This window comes from Olea europaea, unplaced genomic scaffold (assembly GCF_002742605.1).
Source record: "Olea europaea var. sylvestris unplaced genomic scaffold, O_europaea_v1 scaffold1199, whole genome shotgun sequence".
NCBI lineage: Eukaryota > Viridiplantae > Streptophyta > Magnoliopsida > Lamiales > Oleaceae > Olea > Olea europaea.
Window position 1 is genome coordinate 96,097 of NW_019229408.1, and position 15,288 is coordinate 111,384.

The 15,288-nt window shown below is 34.7% G+C and overlaps 1 protein-coding gene across 1 annotated transcript; it reads left to right on the forward strand.

The window, feature by feature from the left end:
* The first annotated feature begins 5,653 nt into the window (after positions 1–5,653).
* Positions 5,654–14,940, forward strand: LOC111374054. The gene is made up of 16 exons (XM_022996673.1): positions 5,654–5,800; positions 6,575–6,786; positions 7,159–7,295; positions 7,370–7,480; positions 7,584–7,685; positions 7,856–7,964; positions 8,057–8,257; positions 8,911–9,079; positions 9,222–9,303; positions 9,386–9,479; positions 10,432–10,528; positions 11,060–11,153; positions 12,912–12,984; positions 13,830–14,003; positions 14,083–14,205; positions 14,577–14,940. The coding sequence occupies exons 1-16, from the start codon at positions 5,788–5,790 to the stop codon at positions 14,748–14,750; spliced, it is 1,965 nt and encodes a 654-aa protein (XP_022852441.1). The 5' UTR covers positions 5,654–5,787; the 3' UTR covers positions 14,751–14,940.
* Positions 14,941–15,288: the final 348 nt, after the last annotated feature.

The window sequence follows — 15,288 nt, forward strand, 5'->3', positions numbered from 1 at the left end:
TTTTTGGAGAGAGAAAATTAATTGATTTATAATCTATATAAAATTATATTTATACTATTTTCTTTCAATTGAGTCTAACTTAACGTGTTCTTATCCAAAATAATTTTTTCTCGAGTAAAAGTCTTTTAATTAATTACGAGCTATCCAACGAGGACAATATTGATATACTTATAATTGTTTTATCAAAATCTAATTTATTTGACCCAGATAAAATAGGAATTTATATAATATATAAAATAAATAAATTTTTATATATAAAATTTTTTGGGTTGCTACATATAAGGCAAGGATGGCTGCTAAGGGATATAGCTATACATATACAATAGATTATGTGGAAACATTTGTACCTGTTGCCAAATTAAATACTATTTGTGTTTTATCCTCTTTGGCAGTCAACTTGGAGTGCCCATCAGAATATCTAGATGTGAAGAACGCTTTCTCAAATGGTAAAATTGAAGAAGTGTATATAAATATTTCACTTGGATTCATAAATGAAAATAATAGGAATAAAGTATGCAAGTTGTAAAAATCATTATATGGATTAATGCAGTCCCCAAGAGTTTGGTTTGGACAGTTTACAAAGTATGTTTGAAGTCTCAATTTCACTCAATGCCACTCTGATCACACTATTTTTCTTAAATTCAGTTGCGGTGGGAAAATCACGATACTTATAGTCTACGTAGATTATATTATTGTTACTGGAGATGATGATGAGAAGATAAAGAAACTGAAGGCACACTTGGGACAAGAGTTCAAAATAAAAGACTCGGGTAGATTAAGATATTTCTCACGCAAGGAAATTGCCAGAAATCACTCTGAGTTGTCTGTGTCTCAACGAAAGTATACTTTTGATCTCCTACAAGAAACTATTATGCTTGGTTGTAGCCTTGTAAGCCAATGGATACTCCTATTGATCCTAATCAAAAGTTGGGTCATAATGAAGAAAGTATCCCTATTGATAAAGGCAGATATCAAAGGTTAGTGGGAATTCTAATTTACCTATCATATACTGACCCTAATATAGCATTTGTAGTGAGTATGGTGAGCCAATTCATGCATAGTCCAAGTGAAAGGCATCTAGAGACGACGTACAGGATATTGAGATATTTGAGGACATTGGGAAAAGGACTACTATTCAGGAAACAAGATAATAGAAGTTTGAAGTGCTACACTGATGTTGACTGGGCAGGGTTTATTGATAATAGAAGTCTACTTTTTGGTATTGGGAAAATCTTGTAATATGGAGGAGTAAGAATCAACCTGTAGTTGCCCGGAGTAGTGCAGAGGCAAAATTCAAAGCCTTGGCTCTTGGGATATGTGAGATGTTAAGGCTGAAATGAATGATTGAAGAATTGAAGGTTCAAATAATTCTTCCAGCCACATTGCATTCAGATAACAAAGCTGCCCTAAACATGACACAAAATCCTATCCACCATGATGGGACTAAACATGTTGAGATTGACCGCTACTTTATAAAAGACAAGATTGAAGGTGGGAGTCTATCCATGTCTTATGTTCCAACGGCAAGACAAGTGGTTGATGTACTCACCAAGGGAATAGTGAAGCAACAAATTGATTGGCTGATTGATAAACTGGGAATGAAGGATATCTTTCTATCGGCTTAAGGGGGAGTGCTGATAAGTCGAAATTATTTGAATCTCCTATAAATCAGCCATACAATTGATTTTGTTTTGTCTATCAGATATTACTCTTATGCTGCTTATCAANGAAATTATTTGAATCTCCTATAAATCAGCCATACAATTGATTTTGTTTTGTCTATCAGATATTACTCTTATGCTGCTTATCAAGATAAATTTAAGATAAAAGTGTAAATATAAATATATTGTATTTTGTTTATCTATTGATGTACAACTGTTAGATCGTAGTTTATAGCTAACAGTTTCAAGTAGTTAGGTACTGGATATCTTATAAATAGATGTACATGATCAATTCAGAAATTATCGAAATTAATAATATTTTTCCATATCTTTATTATCGAAAATCTACCACCTCATTTGGATGCCACATTGGAGTGGATTGTGGAACCTGATCAAGTGATGGAAATGCGGAAGTTACCACCTGGACAGCTAGAGGTCTTGATTCAATTGAAAGGTCTACCTATTGCTGAAGCCCCCTGGGAAACTGTGGAATCTATTACGCAGTAATTCCCTAATTTCAACCTTGCGGACAAGGTTTCTTGGGAACCCTGGGGTATTGATAGGCCACCAATTAAGTACACATATTCTGGAAGGTCCTGGAAGAATGGAGAGGCATGGGAGCAACAACATTTTGTTAGATAGCAGGCCAAGCGGTTACAAACTATTATAAATCAAAAGTAGCTAGGGATGAGTAGGCAGGCAAAAGTTAAGTCATAGTAGAGAATAGGAGAGTGATAGTCCTCTCAAATGGCTATCTAGTGCTTTCTTTCATTACTGTATTACCTTTCCAGTGAATCAATAAACTGCTGCCTACATTCTAATTGTTCTTTCTATGTTTAGATTGATACTTATCAGCATATGAAGGGAATCAGGGATGACGAGTGTTATAGTGTCTATTTATAAGGGTAGGGAGACATTCAAGTTTGTACCTACTATATTTGTTTCACATTCACGAGTCTTTGAAATTATGGGATATAGTAATAGTAAAATGGATGTTAAGATAGTGTCATGAATGCTGAGAAATGATTTGTGAAGATGGCTGTGTTGCTGGTCTAGATGTGGCACGGATGGATCATAACTTGTGACAGGTTAGTTAATAACATTATGTGGTTGGGGGCATGTCTAGCATGGATATGAGATGTCATTGAGAAGAGCAAATCTCAGTAAAATTAGGTAAGAAACGAGAGGTATACAGAAAAATTGATTGGACTGAATTATTCTGCAGTTCCAGTTATGAGATAAAAGGAATGGCAACAAGGGATATATGAAGATGTCAATTTTATTGACAATAAGGCTTAGTTTAATAATTGCAAAACTATTGTATAGGTTAATTATTTTCCATTTAGCTTAGCTTTCTGCGATTCAATTATTTGAATATGGTAAACAATTAGGCAGAGAGAGAGATGCATTATATAAAAACTATATCAATTGATCTTAAACAAGTTTGAAAAAACAGAGGATCATCATGAAAGATCAAACAGAGGGGAAACAGGGTTCCAATATTCCTGTTTTTTCTGGTGGATAGTTGCAATTATTTTTGCTGGTTATGTGTACACTGGTCATTATGTGCACATTTTCAAATCATTTCATGATGTAATTAAAATCTTGTTGCAGCTGTATTTCTCTTCTACGTAATACATTGAATGGTTAGTCTCTAAGTTGCACAGTGATTTGCAGTCTTCTTCTTCATTCTGAATTAGAGCACAAGTCAATTTTATGGAAAATATGGTAATTCAAATTCAAATTTCTGTATTTTTACATTTTCTCCTGTGCTCAATTCTCTTGGTTTTATCCTTAATTTAGATGTTTTCAGGCATTGATCAAAGATCGATTCAGAGAGGAAACCATGAAGTTGATATAACATAGTTTGGGTTTCTCAATTTGCACCTTGTCATGCTCATTGTGTACATATATTTGATGTCTTCGCGATCATCTTTCATGGTTGTATGCTAAAAATCATATGCTAGCTTCACAGATAACAAATTGACTAAGGGTCCATTTGATACGACTTTTGAAAAGTTAAAAGGAGCTTTTGAGATTCAAAAGTTGCTTTTGAACCGTTTTAACTAATTTTATAAGATTGTTTCTTCTAGTCAAAGAAAGTCTGTCGGTCCAATATGAATTTCTCTAAAAGTATTTTCGAAATGTGAAACTATTTTAAAAATTAGTTTCTAAACAAAAATTAAGATAATTTCTGTCCAACGGACTCAAAATATGATAGTGTATAAACTTGGTATTGTTATCTTTGAACCTGTCAAGGAAGATTGAGTTGACTGAGAAGTCCTATCCCAGATGGAAGATTGAGCTCAACGTGTTCACTTGAACTGAATTGTTAGAGAAGCATAAGCTTGTCAATAAAATAATGAACAAGGTTGAGATTTGAGAAATAAAAAAAAAGTAGGATGTTGAAAAGAGAGTAAAGGCAAAATGAAAAGCAGGAAAAGTTTTGCCATGTGGAGTCTCCTGGTTTCGGCTGACGCTGAAAAGGGTCATCTGGACTATTAAATTACACGTTGATGATTTGTGTTGATCGAGAAATCATACAGAATTCCGTGTTCGTGTTTGTGTTGAAGTCCTAAAATATTTTGTATGGCTACTACCAATCTCTCATTCGAACATCTCCACCTCAATTTACTCAAAATAAATTTGCTACAATTCGTCCTCGATACAATTATCTATAAGTGATTATTTTAGTGTAATGGTTTTTTACTCAAATAAATTTGCTACTCAAATATTTTTTTTAATTTTAGAGAAAATGTGTTTTGAAATAGTAATATTTTGGAGAATGACTAGTTAAGAAATAGGAAAAAAAGTTGAATTTATTTGTAAAATTATTTTATGAAAATTTTATGGTTGGAAATAAGTTTTATGAAAAATGAGGGTGAAATCGGGGATTCATCTCATCTTATTTTATTTCTTTCATCCTCGAGTCCATTATTGATAAACAAGTTTTTGATATGAAAAGAGAAAAAAAGAGGAGAGAATAAAAGTTAATAGATTTGTGTGTATTTTAGTAAGAATCAAAGTCCTATTTATAGGGGAGAAATAGGGATACAAATGTAATTATTTCTAGGGTTGAAAAGGTACAATTATTATTCACTAACAATCTTACCATTTGCAACAGTTTTTTAGTCAAGAAATGTAATATATACACTCAAATTTATTACTTGAGTGATAGAATGCACAAGTAACAAGATTTCATAAGTTGGTCGAACTTTATTTTTTGTCAATCAACTTATAAAATCTTGCCATCTCTGTACTTTGTCATCCAAATTTACATTTGGATGTACATTTAGAAATTTGTTGAGTTATTCCCCACGTACAGCAAGTAACTCATAGATTTCTTACATGATGTTATTGTGGTAGCATTCTGTTCTTTTATATATTTTTTTTCCTTTTTCATTCTATCCTTAAATGATGTTTCGACATGTGTGTATCTATACCAAATTCTGTGTAAAAATCGTGTACCTCTAGCAAAACTCATTTTTCTTTTTAGTTTTGCCTTTTCTCAAAGTAATTTAGTTATTTTCCTCCAAATCTCCTATCTAATTCGAATTGAATTTACAAGTAAGAATACTAAGAGGTTTTACTCATGCTTGGCGTTGGGGTTAACCCAATATTTTTAAATTATTAAAAGCGAAAACAATCCATTAATAACTATAATATCTTTTTTATATATTTTTTTTCTCAATGAAATATTAAAAATAGAAAATACTATTTAATTATAAGAAGTAAAAACTTAATAATTAATATAAATTTAATGGGCGTTTTTCGCGTGAATATGACATTTATGTCGAAAATGTAATTAAATATATTTTTTAAGAGAGTAAAAATCAAATTCAAACTTGCCCTGTACAGAAAATAAATAAATAAATAAAAACTAGGTTTATTTTACACTAAAAATAATTAGGAGTGTATATCAAAGAAAATAATTATGATAATTAGGAGTGGAACTAGCAATATTTGGAGCGTCATTATCATTTTTCATCCATACTAAAATAGTCATTTTCCTGTATTCCATTATCGATCAAATTGTGATCATCCCTGGAATCCTTGATCTGCAAATTAACTCCAGATCATACAAGAAGGAAGTTATAGTTTTGAAGCTATTTATTTATCCCCACTAATGGAGAACTCTGGTCAGTGTTACCGAATTTTGCTTTTTATATTTATTTCCTGTCCATTTGATAATATTCACACTGTTGTATTCTTATGCGTCTGAAATATTAGCCTTTTTTTTACCATGGAGTAGGTTTTTTATTTATTTATTTATTTATTTATTTTTTTGTTGTGGGAGGAGTTTTTTATTTAGGGTTTATTGATATTGCTGAGTGATTGTGTGTGTTTTCTGGCGACTTTTAGTTATTGGGAGTTAGATTTATGTTGGAAATTTTTCTGAGTATTATGAATACTGATGAATTAAGGTAAAAAAACAAAAACGTTTCTTAATATTATTCGGGAGCTTAAATAAGTTTAGCTGAAGGCTCAGCTTTTGTAAATTCTGTTTCGTAACGAGTGATATTAAGTTAGATAGTGGTGTGCCTATATTCCAGCGTATATACATGTACATTATTCCTATACATGTGTATTTTTTTGTTTTTTGTTCAATAAAAAAGCACGCAATATGTTGTTGTCGGTTTATTTTCATCGTTTGTGAGCTTAGACTACTTACTTTTTGGGATGGTTTAGTGATATATTAGTGAAGGTCAATTTTTCCTTACTCATATATGACGCAGATAATGAGTATAGTACACAAATTTGGAATTCTTTGTTTAATAGTAAGGCATGAGTTATGCCGTTTGTTATTTTCTGAAACTGGATTTTTCCTTCTCATCGGATAATTGGATGGCCATTTCATTTGCCCGGATGCCTAGCAGCCTAAAAATGATGTTTCTGCTTATGATACGGTGCAGAAAATCACCAAGAGACGATAGTGCCTCCAGTAGAAGGTGTTGCAGGAGGTGGGACAGCATATGGATGGAGTGAAACTTTGGTACGTGATCCTAATTTACTAAAAGGGGCAATTGATCCTGCGAAAGTCCATTCTTCAGAATTAGTACATGTGTGGTGCATGCCAAGCACGGCCAATGTTGGACCACAAGACATGCCACGAGAATTGGAGCCAGTAAGTTTGTTCAAATTATGTTTATGTTTACTAATATTATATTAGGTTATTCATATTCTAAATTTGGTATTATTCTTGTTATGATTACACCCTTAGTTTGCTCGTGTGATCTATATATCAAGGCACTTATAGAATCTCGTTTGATATTGCAGTACATTTGCAATTTGTTTTTATTTTTCTATTCTGGCCTTGCCTTTTTTCCATTTCTATTTCACGTTTATGTACATAGTCGAGGCAACAAATACTTTGAAACGTGTGATAGCCACTTTCTGGTTTCTTACCACCAGAGTTTCAGGGATTGTCTGTGAAAATTTGTTATAATGCATCTACTTTTCGTAATTTCCTTGCCACCTGACACGGTTTGCCTTCAAGATCTCTCTCTTGGCAGCTAGAAATGAGAGGGAAAGTGTCCAAATAGCTATACGTCCAAAAGTTTCTTGGGCTGGATCTGGTATTGCTGGGACTGTACAGGTCCAATGTACTGATCTTCGCTCCACTTCCGGTGATAGGTTTGTCTCTGACACGCAAATATAACATTCATTTACAATATGTGTATTTAAAGTTGATGTTGCCAATGATGCAGACTGGTGGTTGGTGAATCATTGAGAATGAGGCGAGTAGTGCCTGTTATAGGTGTTCCAGATGCTCTTGTGCCCCTAGAATTGCCACTCACTCAACTAAACCTTTTTCCTGGGTATTGATATCTTTCACGTTAAAGTGGACCCTGGCTAGGTTTCTATAGTTTGGAATCTTAGATAACATCAAAAAAATCATGGCAAAAAGTTATTATTTTGCAGAGAAACGACTGCAATTTGGGTTTCAATTGATGTTCCAAATGCACAGCCCCCTGGTCAATACGAAGGAGAACTCATAATCACTGCTACTGGAGATGTCACAGAGTGATAGTCTTTCCTCTGTACTTTAGTTAATTATTAGTTTTGACATAATGGATAATTACATTACATAGTTAACTCTTAGTTTTCTGATATCAACAGCTGATACTTCAAATCCTTGATTTGGATTTCTAAGCACATTGTTTTCTACATTTGTTCATTCTAACTCATTACAGATCTACAGCACAGTTTCTGGGTAAATCTGAGAGGCATCAATTGTATGGAGAATTAAAGAATTGTCTTGATGTTGTTGAGCCCATTGATGGAAAATCACCGGATGAATTGGTGGGTTCTCTGTCACTAATGCATCATCTAAAGCTTTTGTATTTAACCTAGTATATGTATCAGCTAGTCATGCGTAATTCTTTTGTTTTTAGGTAGAAAGAGTGAAATCTGCAACCTCATCTTTGAGAAGAATTCTTCTCTCTCCGCCATTTTCTGATTTGTATTCAGAAAATGGGGTGGTGGACATGATGGATGAGGATGCTATTACAAACCATTCAATACGACTGAAGCTAACTTTGACAGTCTGGGATTTTGTTCTTCCAGTGACACCTTCCCTTCCGGCTGTTATTGGTGTATCCTGCCTTTTTCTCCACGGGCTCTAAGCATTTTTTTTGGTTTTAAATGTGCATACGATACACTGTTGCTGGTGTGGTGGAATTGATTGCTTTATTAACCCCATATCATATAATGTCTATTAGATTTCTTCCTTCCCATTAAAAGAATTTGCAGTCTGGTTATTGCCATTTATATGTTGTCAATCATACTGAATCTGTTGAAAAGGTTTATTAGGAATTTTAATAGCCTTGGAAAAAAGCCTAACACTCCCTTACTGAAGTGCATTTTGCTCCAACTATGTTCAGAAAATTACCACCAAAAAGAAAAAGGACATAATACATGCCTGTTCTTTTCTAAAATCTGAAATTTTGATAACTGGTCTGTTTTAGACCTTTCGTGTCCGCCTATATTTTTGTTTTCGGTTATGACCTGTTAATGTTTAGACATCCACAATAACTGTTATGAATGCTAATGTCTAAAAACAGCATCAAGTGAAATATTGCAATTGCTGGAGTATAGGTATATCAAATGTTATTGCTTATTCATGTATTTTGATTTTGATTTGAATTTTTTGTTGGAGTCGACTTATATGAGATGGACCATAACTGTTACCTTTACCATAAAGCGGAGTGAAAGATTTATGAGCGTCGTCTCCCTTAAACTTACTCAGATATCTGATACGGTTATTGAAGACCGTTTTGGTGTTGAACATGGAAGCAGCGAGTGGTATGAGGCACTGGATCAGCATTACAAGTGGCTGCTTCAATATAAAATCAGCCCGTACTTCTGCAGGTGGCGTGAAAATATGCGCGTTCTGACTTACACTTGTCCATGGCCAGGTAATAGAATGAGGTAGATGTAGATGCTACTAGACTTTCAGGTTGTGGACTGCGTTTGGATGTATTAGAAAATGATGTGCATTTTTCAGTACCTGAATTTTTTGAATGTCAAATATTTTAATTGCTAATCTTGTTGGTGCAGCTGATCATCCAAAGTCGGATGAGTATTATTCTGATCCTCGGCTTGCAGCATATGCTGTACCATATAGTCCAGTAGTCTCCTGGTATGCAAACAGCTCCTCCACTCATTCTAGCTTACATATTTTTGGTATGTGTTATGATGAGCATTTACCTCTTGATGTGCAGTGGTGATACGGCAAAGGACACTCTGCAACGAGAGGTTGAGATATTAAGAACAAAAAATCATTGGAGAAAAGCCTACTTCTATTTGTGGGATGAGGTGGGTACTAGCTATCTTAAGTTGTGAGCCTGTATGATTTTCCTATGTTTTGTAAGAGCAATTCGGGATTCTGGATTTATGTCTTTGTTTTGGCTATGTTTCATTTTTACAAGCTGACGCAGATGAAAGTGAGTGAGAACAACTACACATGATTACAATTTGTTGATTCGCACACCTATACCAAAAAGCAATCGAAACTGGAGTAAAATTCTCAATTCATTATATTTTAATTCAAACAAAGCCAAGGAATCTACCGCCAGCCGCATGCTTTAATTAAGAGCAAAATCTAATTGCTAACTGGAATAAAATTTGCTTTCTAGTCGTTCAACTATTAAATAATTATAAAGATGCCTATAACAATTAACAACAAAAGATAAAAATAAATGTTAAAGATAACATATATTAAAAGTAATATCTTCATCACAATCTCATGGAAGATTTAATTTTCTTTTGAACAATTATGTAGCAAGAGAAGGGAAAGGAAAAGGAAAGGATTAAACAATGAAGGAAGGAAAGAAAAGACAATGGGATGGAGGGGTGGTGGCTGCCTGATTTCTCTTGTTTGGATAGCTGAAGGAGAAGGAAATGGACTGAGTGACTGTAATCTACTTCGTATCTATTAGTTATTAACAAAACATGTCACTGAAGGAGGAAAAGGTTTTACATGCAGAAGCATGAAGGATGTTATTAAACCATTTCCTTCCTGCTCTTTCCCATCTGCCTTTTGCTTCCTAAATATCCATCCAAATGTGTTCGGAGTACCAATCCTCCCATTTCAATTCCCTCTAATTCTTTTAATGCAAACATGTAGTTTAATTCTGTTGTGGGATGAAATTTTAATTCTTTGAGTCTAATTATGTTTATTCTTTCATGCACTAGTAACACCAACTTTATTTCTATAATTTATTTGTTATTCATTTTGTTTTGATGTGATTCTGTTGCTTTTGTCCAGCCACTGAACCTAGAACATTACGAGGGTATTCGGAACATGGCAAGTGATATTCATGCTTACGCACCTGATGCTCGTATCATGACTACTTACTATTGTGGTGATTTACTAATTGTCCTATTTAATTCTTATAATTTGTGTTACTTGCATCTTTTTCAATGCCCTGTTATTTGAATGACTTATCTATGCATGAAACCGAGTTCTGAGAAATTGACAAAGAAAATATATTTGTACGGAAGCTCGCTTCGTAGCCTTGAACTTCAAAATACTAGCTAAATGAGGTCTTGTATTCTAAGAAAACGATTGCAGTATTTGGTATTAATGGTTCTTCTTTTGGGCTTTCTGGTTAAACATAATAATTTTTTAATTTTGCGAGAAGATAAAGAAGACAGACTTTCTGTTTTTCTGCTTCTTTTTAATCCCAAACATGTAATTACTGAGTCATTTCAAACATTCATGTATTCACAATATTGACTAATTCACTCGCAATTAAATGAGGCATTGGAGCTATATTTTAATCTGCAGTAATAACAATGTAAAACTCACATTAGAGCCCATCATGCTATCAAGTTACGATTTTTGTTCTGTTATCTAGTTGATTCTATTTTCTCTAAATCCTAATTTTATGCAGGACCTAGTGATTCTCCTCTGGCTTCCAATAACTTTGAGGCTTTTCTTAAAATTCCAGAGTTTCTACGTCCCCATACTCAAATATATTGCACAAGGTATTAATCTTAACTGATTCCTTTATGATACTTCGTTATTGTGTTAGTTCATGCACTGCCCGATCACATGAGATGGTTTATAGTTGAAGTAATATGGATGTATGGTGGGATGGCTAGAGTAGAGAAGGGAGATTAGCTGCATTAAGAGAACTTTCTGAGCATCTTGTATATGTACCTACACTCCTAGATTTACCACATGCTTCTTCCTTTTACTTTTATCAATGGAGTCTATTGTGTATACCATGATGTGTACGGTGTCTGAAAAGTGAGAATAATTTTAGTTTGCTGCTTATGGACTATAGAGGTTTCTTCTGCTCTACTTGCAAACATCCATTATCTATTTGTTATGATATTCGCATCCCAGCCCGGGAGAGGAGGTAATATTGATAGTATGATTCAACCTCCCCTAGTAATTAAATTACCTTGTTTAGGGATAATTGGAGGGTTCATCCTACGGTTGGCTTACAGTTTCCTTCCTTCAAAAGTACAAGGTAGAAACTTAAACGGCCTTATTGAAGTTCTTTTTCTCATGCGCGATTGGGTGAAAAAGCAACCTTAGTTTATAGATATGGCAAACAATAAAATGGGAAGATTATAACAAGTCAATATAGAATGTCGTATAGTCCTGGAGCAACTTCTTTCGGATATTTAGGTTTGGGTATGAAAGGTGTGGACTTTAGAAGTAGATGTGTGGCCATGCTATTATACACAAGAAAAATGATAATATACACCTAAAAGTGGAGGGGCATATATTGAGGGTAAATTACAGGAAAAAGAACTTAGGTGGCAGGGCATGCTTTGCATAGACCTAATGAAGCTGCCAATATGAGATGAAAATGATTCTGGTAGAACGAATTAGAAGAGGTAGAGGTAGTCCAAAAATTAACATGACCTGTTTTGGTTGTGAAGCATTTGATTGCAGTGGGTATTCCTGACTGAATAGATTGGTGAAATAGGATTCATGTAGGTGATGCCAAATATATGGATCAGAAGGTTTAGTTTGTTGATGTTTATTTTAGACAAAATGAAGGGAAGAAACTTATTTTCCTACTAGGGTCATTCTGTCACTCCTGCCCTAACCACCATGCTTTCTACTACTGTCCTCACCCTGTATCTAAGATGCTATAAATTGATATATTAAAGATGTAGAAGACTAAAAATCACATCTTTTCAGATTTGGTTATTTTTTAACCTTTCTTGCTGCATCATGTATAAGAGGAATAGAATTTCCACAAGATTTGTATGTAGAAGTACTCTACTTTTTAGTTTAGTCACTTAGGAAAGAAAAACTGCCTTCTAAATATATGTTTTAACGAACTACCTAATGGATTAAATTTTTGGTGAAAGGTTCTATTTGTGCCTTCCCTTTCTCTATATGTACTGTGCAGGAAGAATGAATTCAACTCTATTTATCTTTTCTCCCAATAAGGACTCACGATCAAATGAAAAGCACGTCCCTACAGCCCAAGTTGCTTGCATATTTTTTATTTCTTGTTGGCCAAAAGTATGGCTCTGGATACAAATGATGCAGCATTCTCTGAAGTTATTTAGGGTCTCATCCTTTAATGTTAAATGATCACATGAATCTTGCTTTATTTCCAGCTTATGCAATGCATATAGAAGGTAGATTACCAACATATCATTCTTTCTTCTTTATGGTTGATGACTAGATTCTTTCTTTCTTTACTTGAAACAAGTTGACATGTCTCCAGCGACTGTTGCTAGTGGAAGGCTAAGAGTGTTTTTTCTTCCTTGCAGTGAATGGGTAATTGGTAACCGTGAAGAGCTGGCTAAGGATATCATTGCAGAAATACAACCTGAAAATGGCGAGGTAATGTTTGTTGAGATTGTGTCATTTTTATGTAGAATGCAACATCTCTGGAAGAATTTTTTGTGTTTTGCCATCATATATGCTTAGACACTATTAAATCCAGGTCGGGGTCCAACCCCAATGGATGAGTAATGTGTGCATGCAGGCCAGATGGGGAAGGTCCATGGTCATTACAATTTATCATACAATGTGATACAGAAGATGATATAGTAAATAAATGGCATAAAAACAAAATGATAACAGTAACTATTTCAAGCTCTCTTCCGCAGAATAATGAGAACGATGGAAACTATTCAATGCTTTACGAAACACAGGGAGGATGAAGTTGGCATCACAGGGTCAAGTCTAGTTGAGAAAATCTAATACAATCACGTGCTAGGCCAAATGTCATCCTGTCAATTTTATCATTCTAATATTAGGCCCTTGTTTGAGCCACATTATTTTCATAAAAATACATTTTTGAATGGTGTAATGATGGAAAATGTGTGGTTAAAATTTAAGAAAAAGTTTTAGATTTGCGTGTAACATTATTTTATTAAAGAATGCATGGTTAAAATGATGTCAAATCATTGTAAAAGAATGTAATTTTTCCAAATAATGTGGATCAAACAGGGTCTAGATATTTCATAATACATTTTCAAAGTATATTTTGAGTATTTGAATGGAGTTAATGTAAGAACAGTGAAAGTACTGTATTTATTAAGTTTTATGCTCTCTTTCCAAGTGGGATTATGTAAATCGTGAGTAAATCGTATGGGCAAAATATATATATATATATATTGACCTGGGCCAGATGTTGGTTTGTTCTTCCCATTGTGTCATCCTGATTTATATGCTTTTTACAGGAGTGGTGGACATATGTGTGCATGGGACCATCTGATCCACATCCTAACTGGCACCTAGGGATGCGAGGCACGCAACATCGTGCAGTAATGTGGCGTGTATGGAAAGAAGGTGGAACCGGTTTTCTGTATTGGGGTGCCAATTGCTATGAGAAAGCTATGTCTCCTAGTGCTGAGGTCGTTGCGTGCCACTGTGACATTAAATTTTTAATTCGATTAATCTCTCTGTCATTTCTCACATTTATACACGTTCCAGATTAGATTCAGGCGTGGCCTCCCTCCTGGTGATGGGGTCTTGTATTACCCTGGTCAGGTGTTCTCTTCTTCTCAGGAACCTGTTGCTTCCCTACGACTAGAACGGCTTTTAAGTGGCTTGCAGGTACTTTTGCTGCTTCAATTATTTCTGTCCATGTCTTAATTGTAATATTCCTAGTCACAGTGGTGTTGTATATTTATTTTACCTCCAGTCACGATAGTGCTTCCTAGACTTTGAACTCTCGAACAAAATGGTAAAGGCTCCCTACAGCATGGTGCTTTCTCCTTGTGATTCTCCTTGGGGTTATTATAAGAGTCTTATACAACAAATATATATGATTGTTGTATTTGATTCGATTTGGAAGCAATTTATTAGCAATAAATCTCGATTTCATTCTTATTACTCTATTTCCAATGGGAGTGAGGGGCTTGTGAATGATGTTTACCACACTAATTGTGCTCTAATTACATTTCTACTACTTGTGGTGCTTTTAGGACATCGAGTATTTCAAGCTCTACGCCTCACGATTTGGCAGGGACGAATCACTTCACCTTTTGGAAAAGACAGGCATGTATCAAGGTCCCGAGCGGTACACCCACGAACACATGCCAATTGATGTTATGCGAGGTGAAGTTTTCAGGACATGCCGATCGGATAATAACATCTGATTTATTTGCATATGTGCTTGTATCACTTATTCCATATCTTGAGCTTCTACTGTATACTTTAACGTAGCAAACGTACTTCCAAGTTCCGAACAGGCAGAGAGTCATGTTTTGATCACTGAGGTCCAAAGAAAAATATTACCTTTTGTAAATTTGTGTTTCTTTCAATTTATATAAATTTGCCAATGCTAAATGGCCAAAATTAGAGGTATTGGCCTATAGGGTGCCCTGCAGTTAGGTTCACCTTGCTCAAGTCGGTTTTTATTAAAGCATGGTTATGGTTCACCGTGGAACACGGATAAAAGTAGTGCATGACTCTTAGCAGGGGCGGGTGGAGTCGTCCAGGCCTATCAGGAAATGATTTTTTTGTCCCCTTGACTGTGTCCCTGATTCCTGGTTTGTGCTGTAAGGTGTTGGGTTAGTAGGTGGATGTTGAGAACTAAAGGCATTGTCAAAGTGATGTTGCTCCGAAATCTAGTAGTCTAAGAGCCTTGTGATAGGAGCATGGCGTCTTTAGATAGGATACCTAGGGCAGTTGCGG

Bases quoted from the DNA above. Each gene is read 5' to 3' on its own strand.
- LOC111374054 (XM_022996673.1), top strand. The intron at 9,304-9,385 runs GTATGCAAACAG...CTTGATGTGCAG, and splicing joins TATAGTCCAGTAGTCTCCTG to TGGTGATACGGCAAAGGACA. The intron at 11,154-12,911 runs GTATTAATCTTA...TCTTCCTTGCAG, and splicing joins ACTCAAATATATTGCACAAG to TGAATGGGTAATTGGTAACC.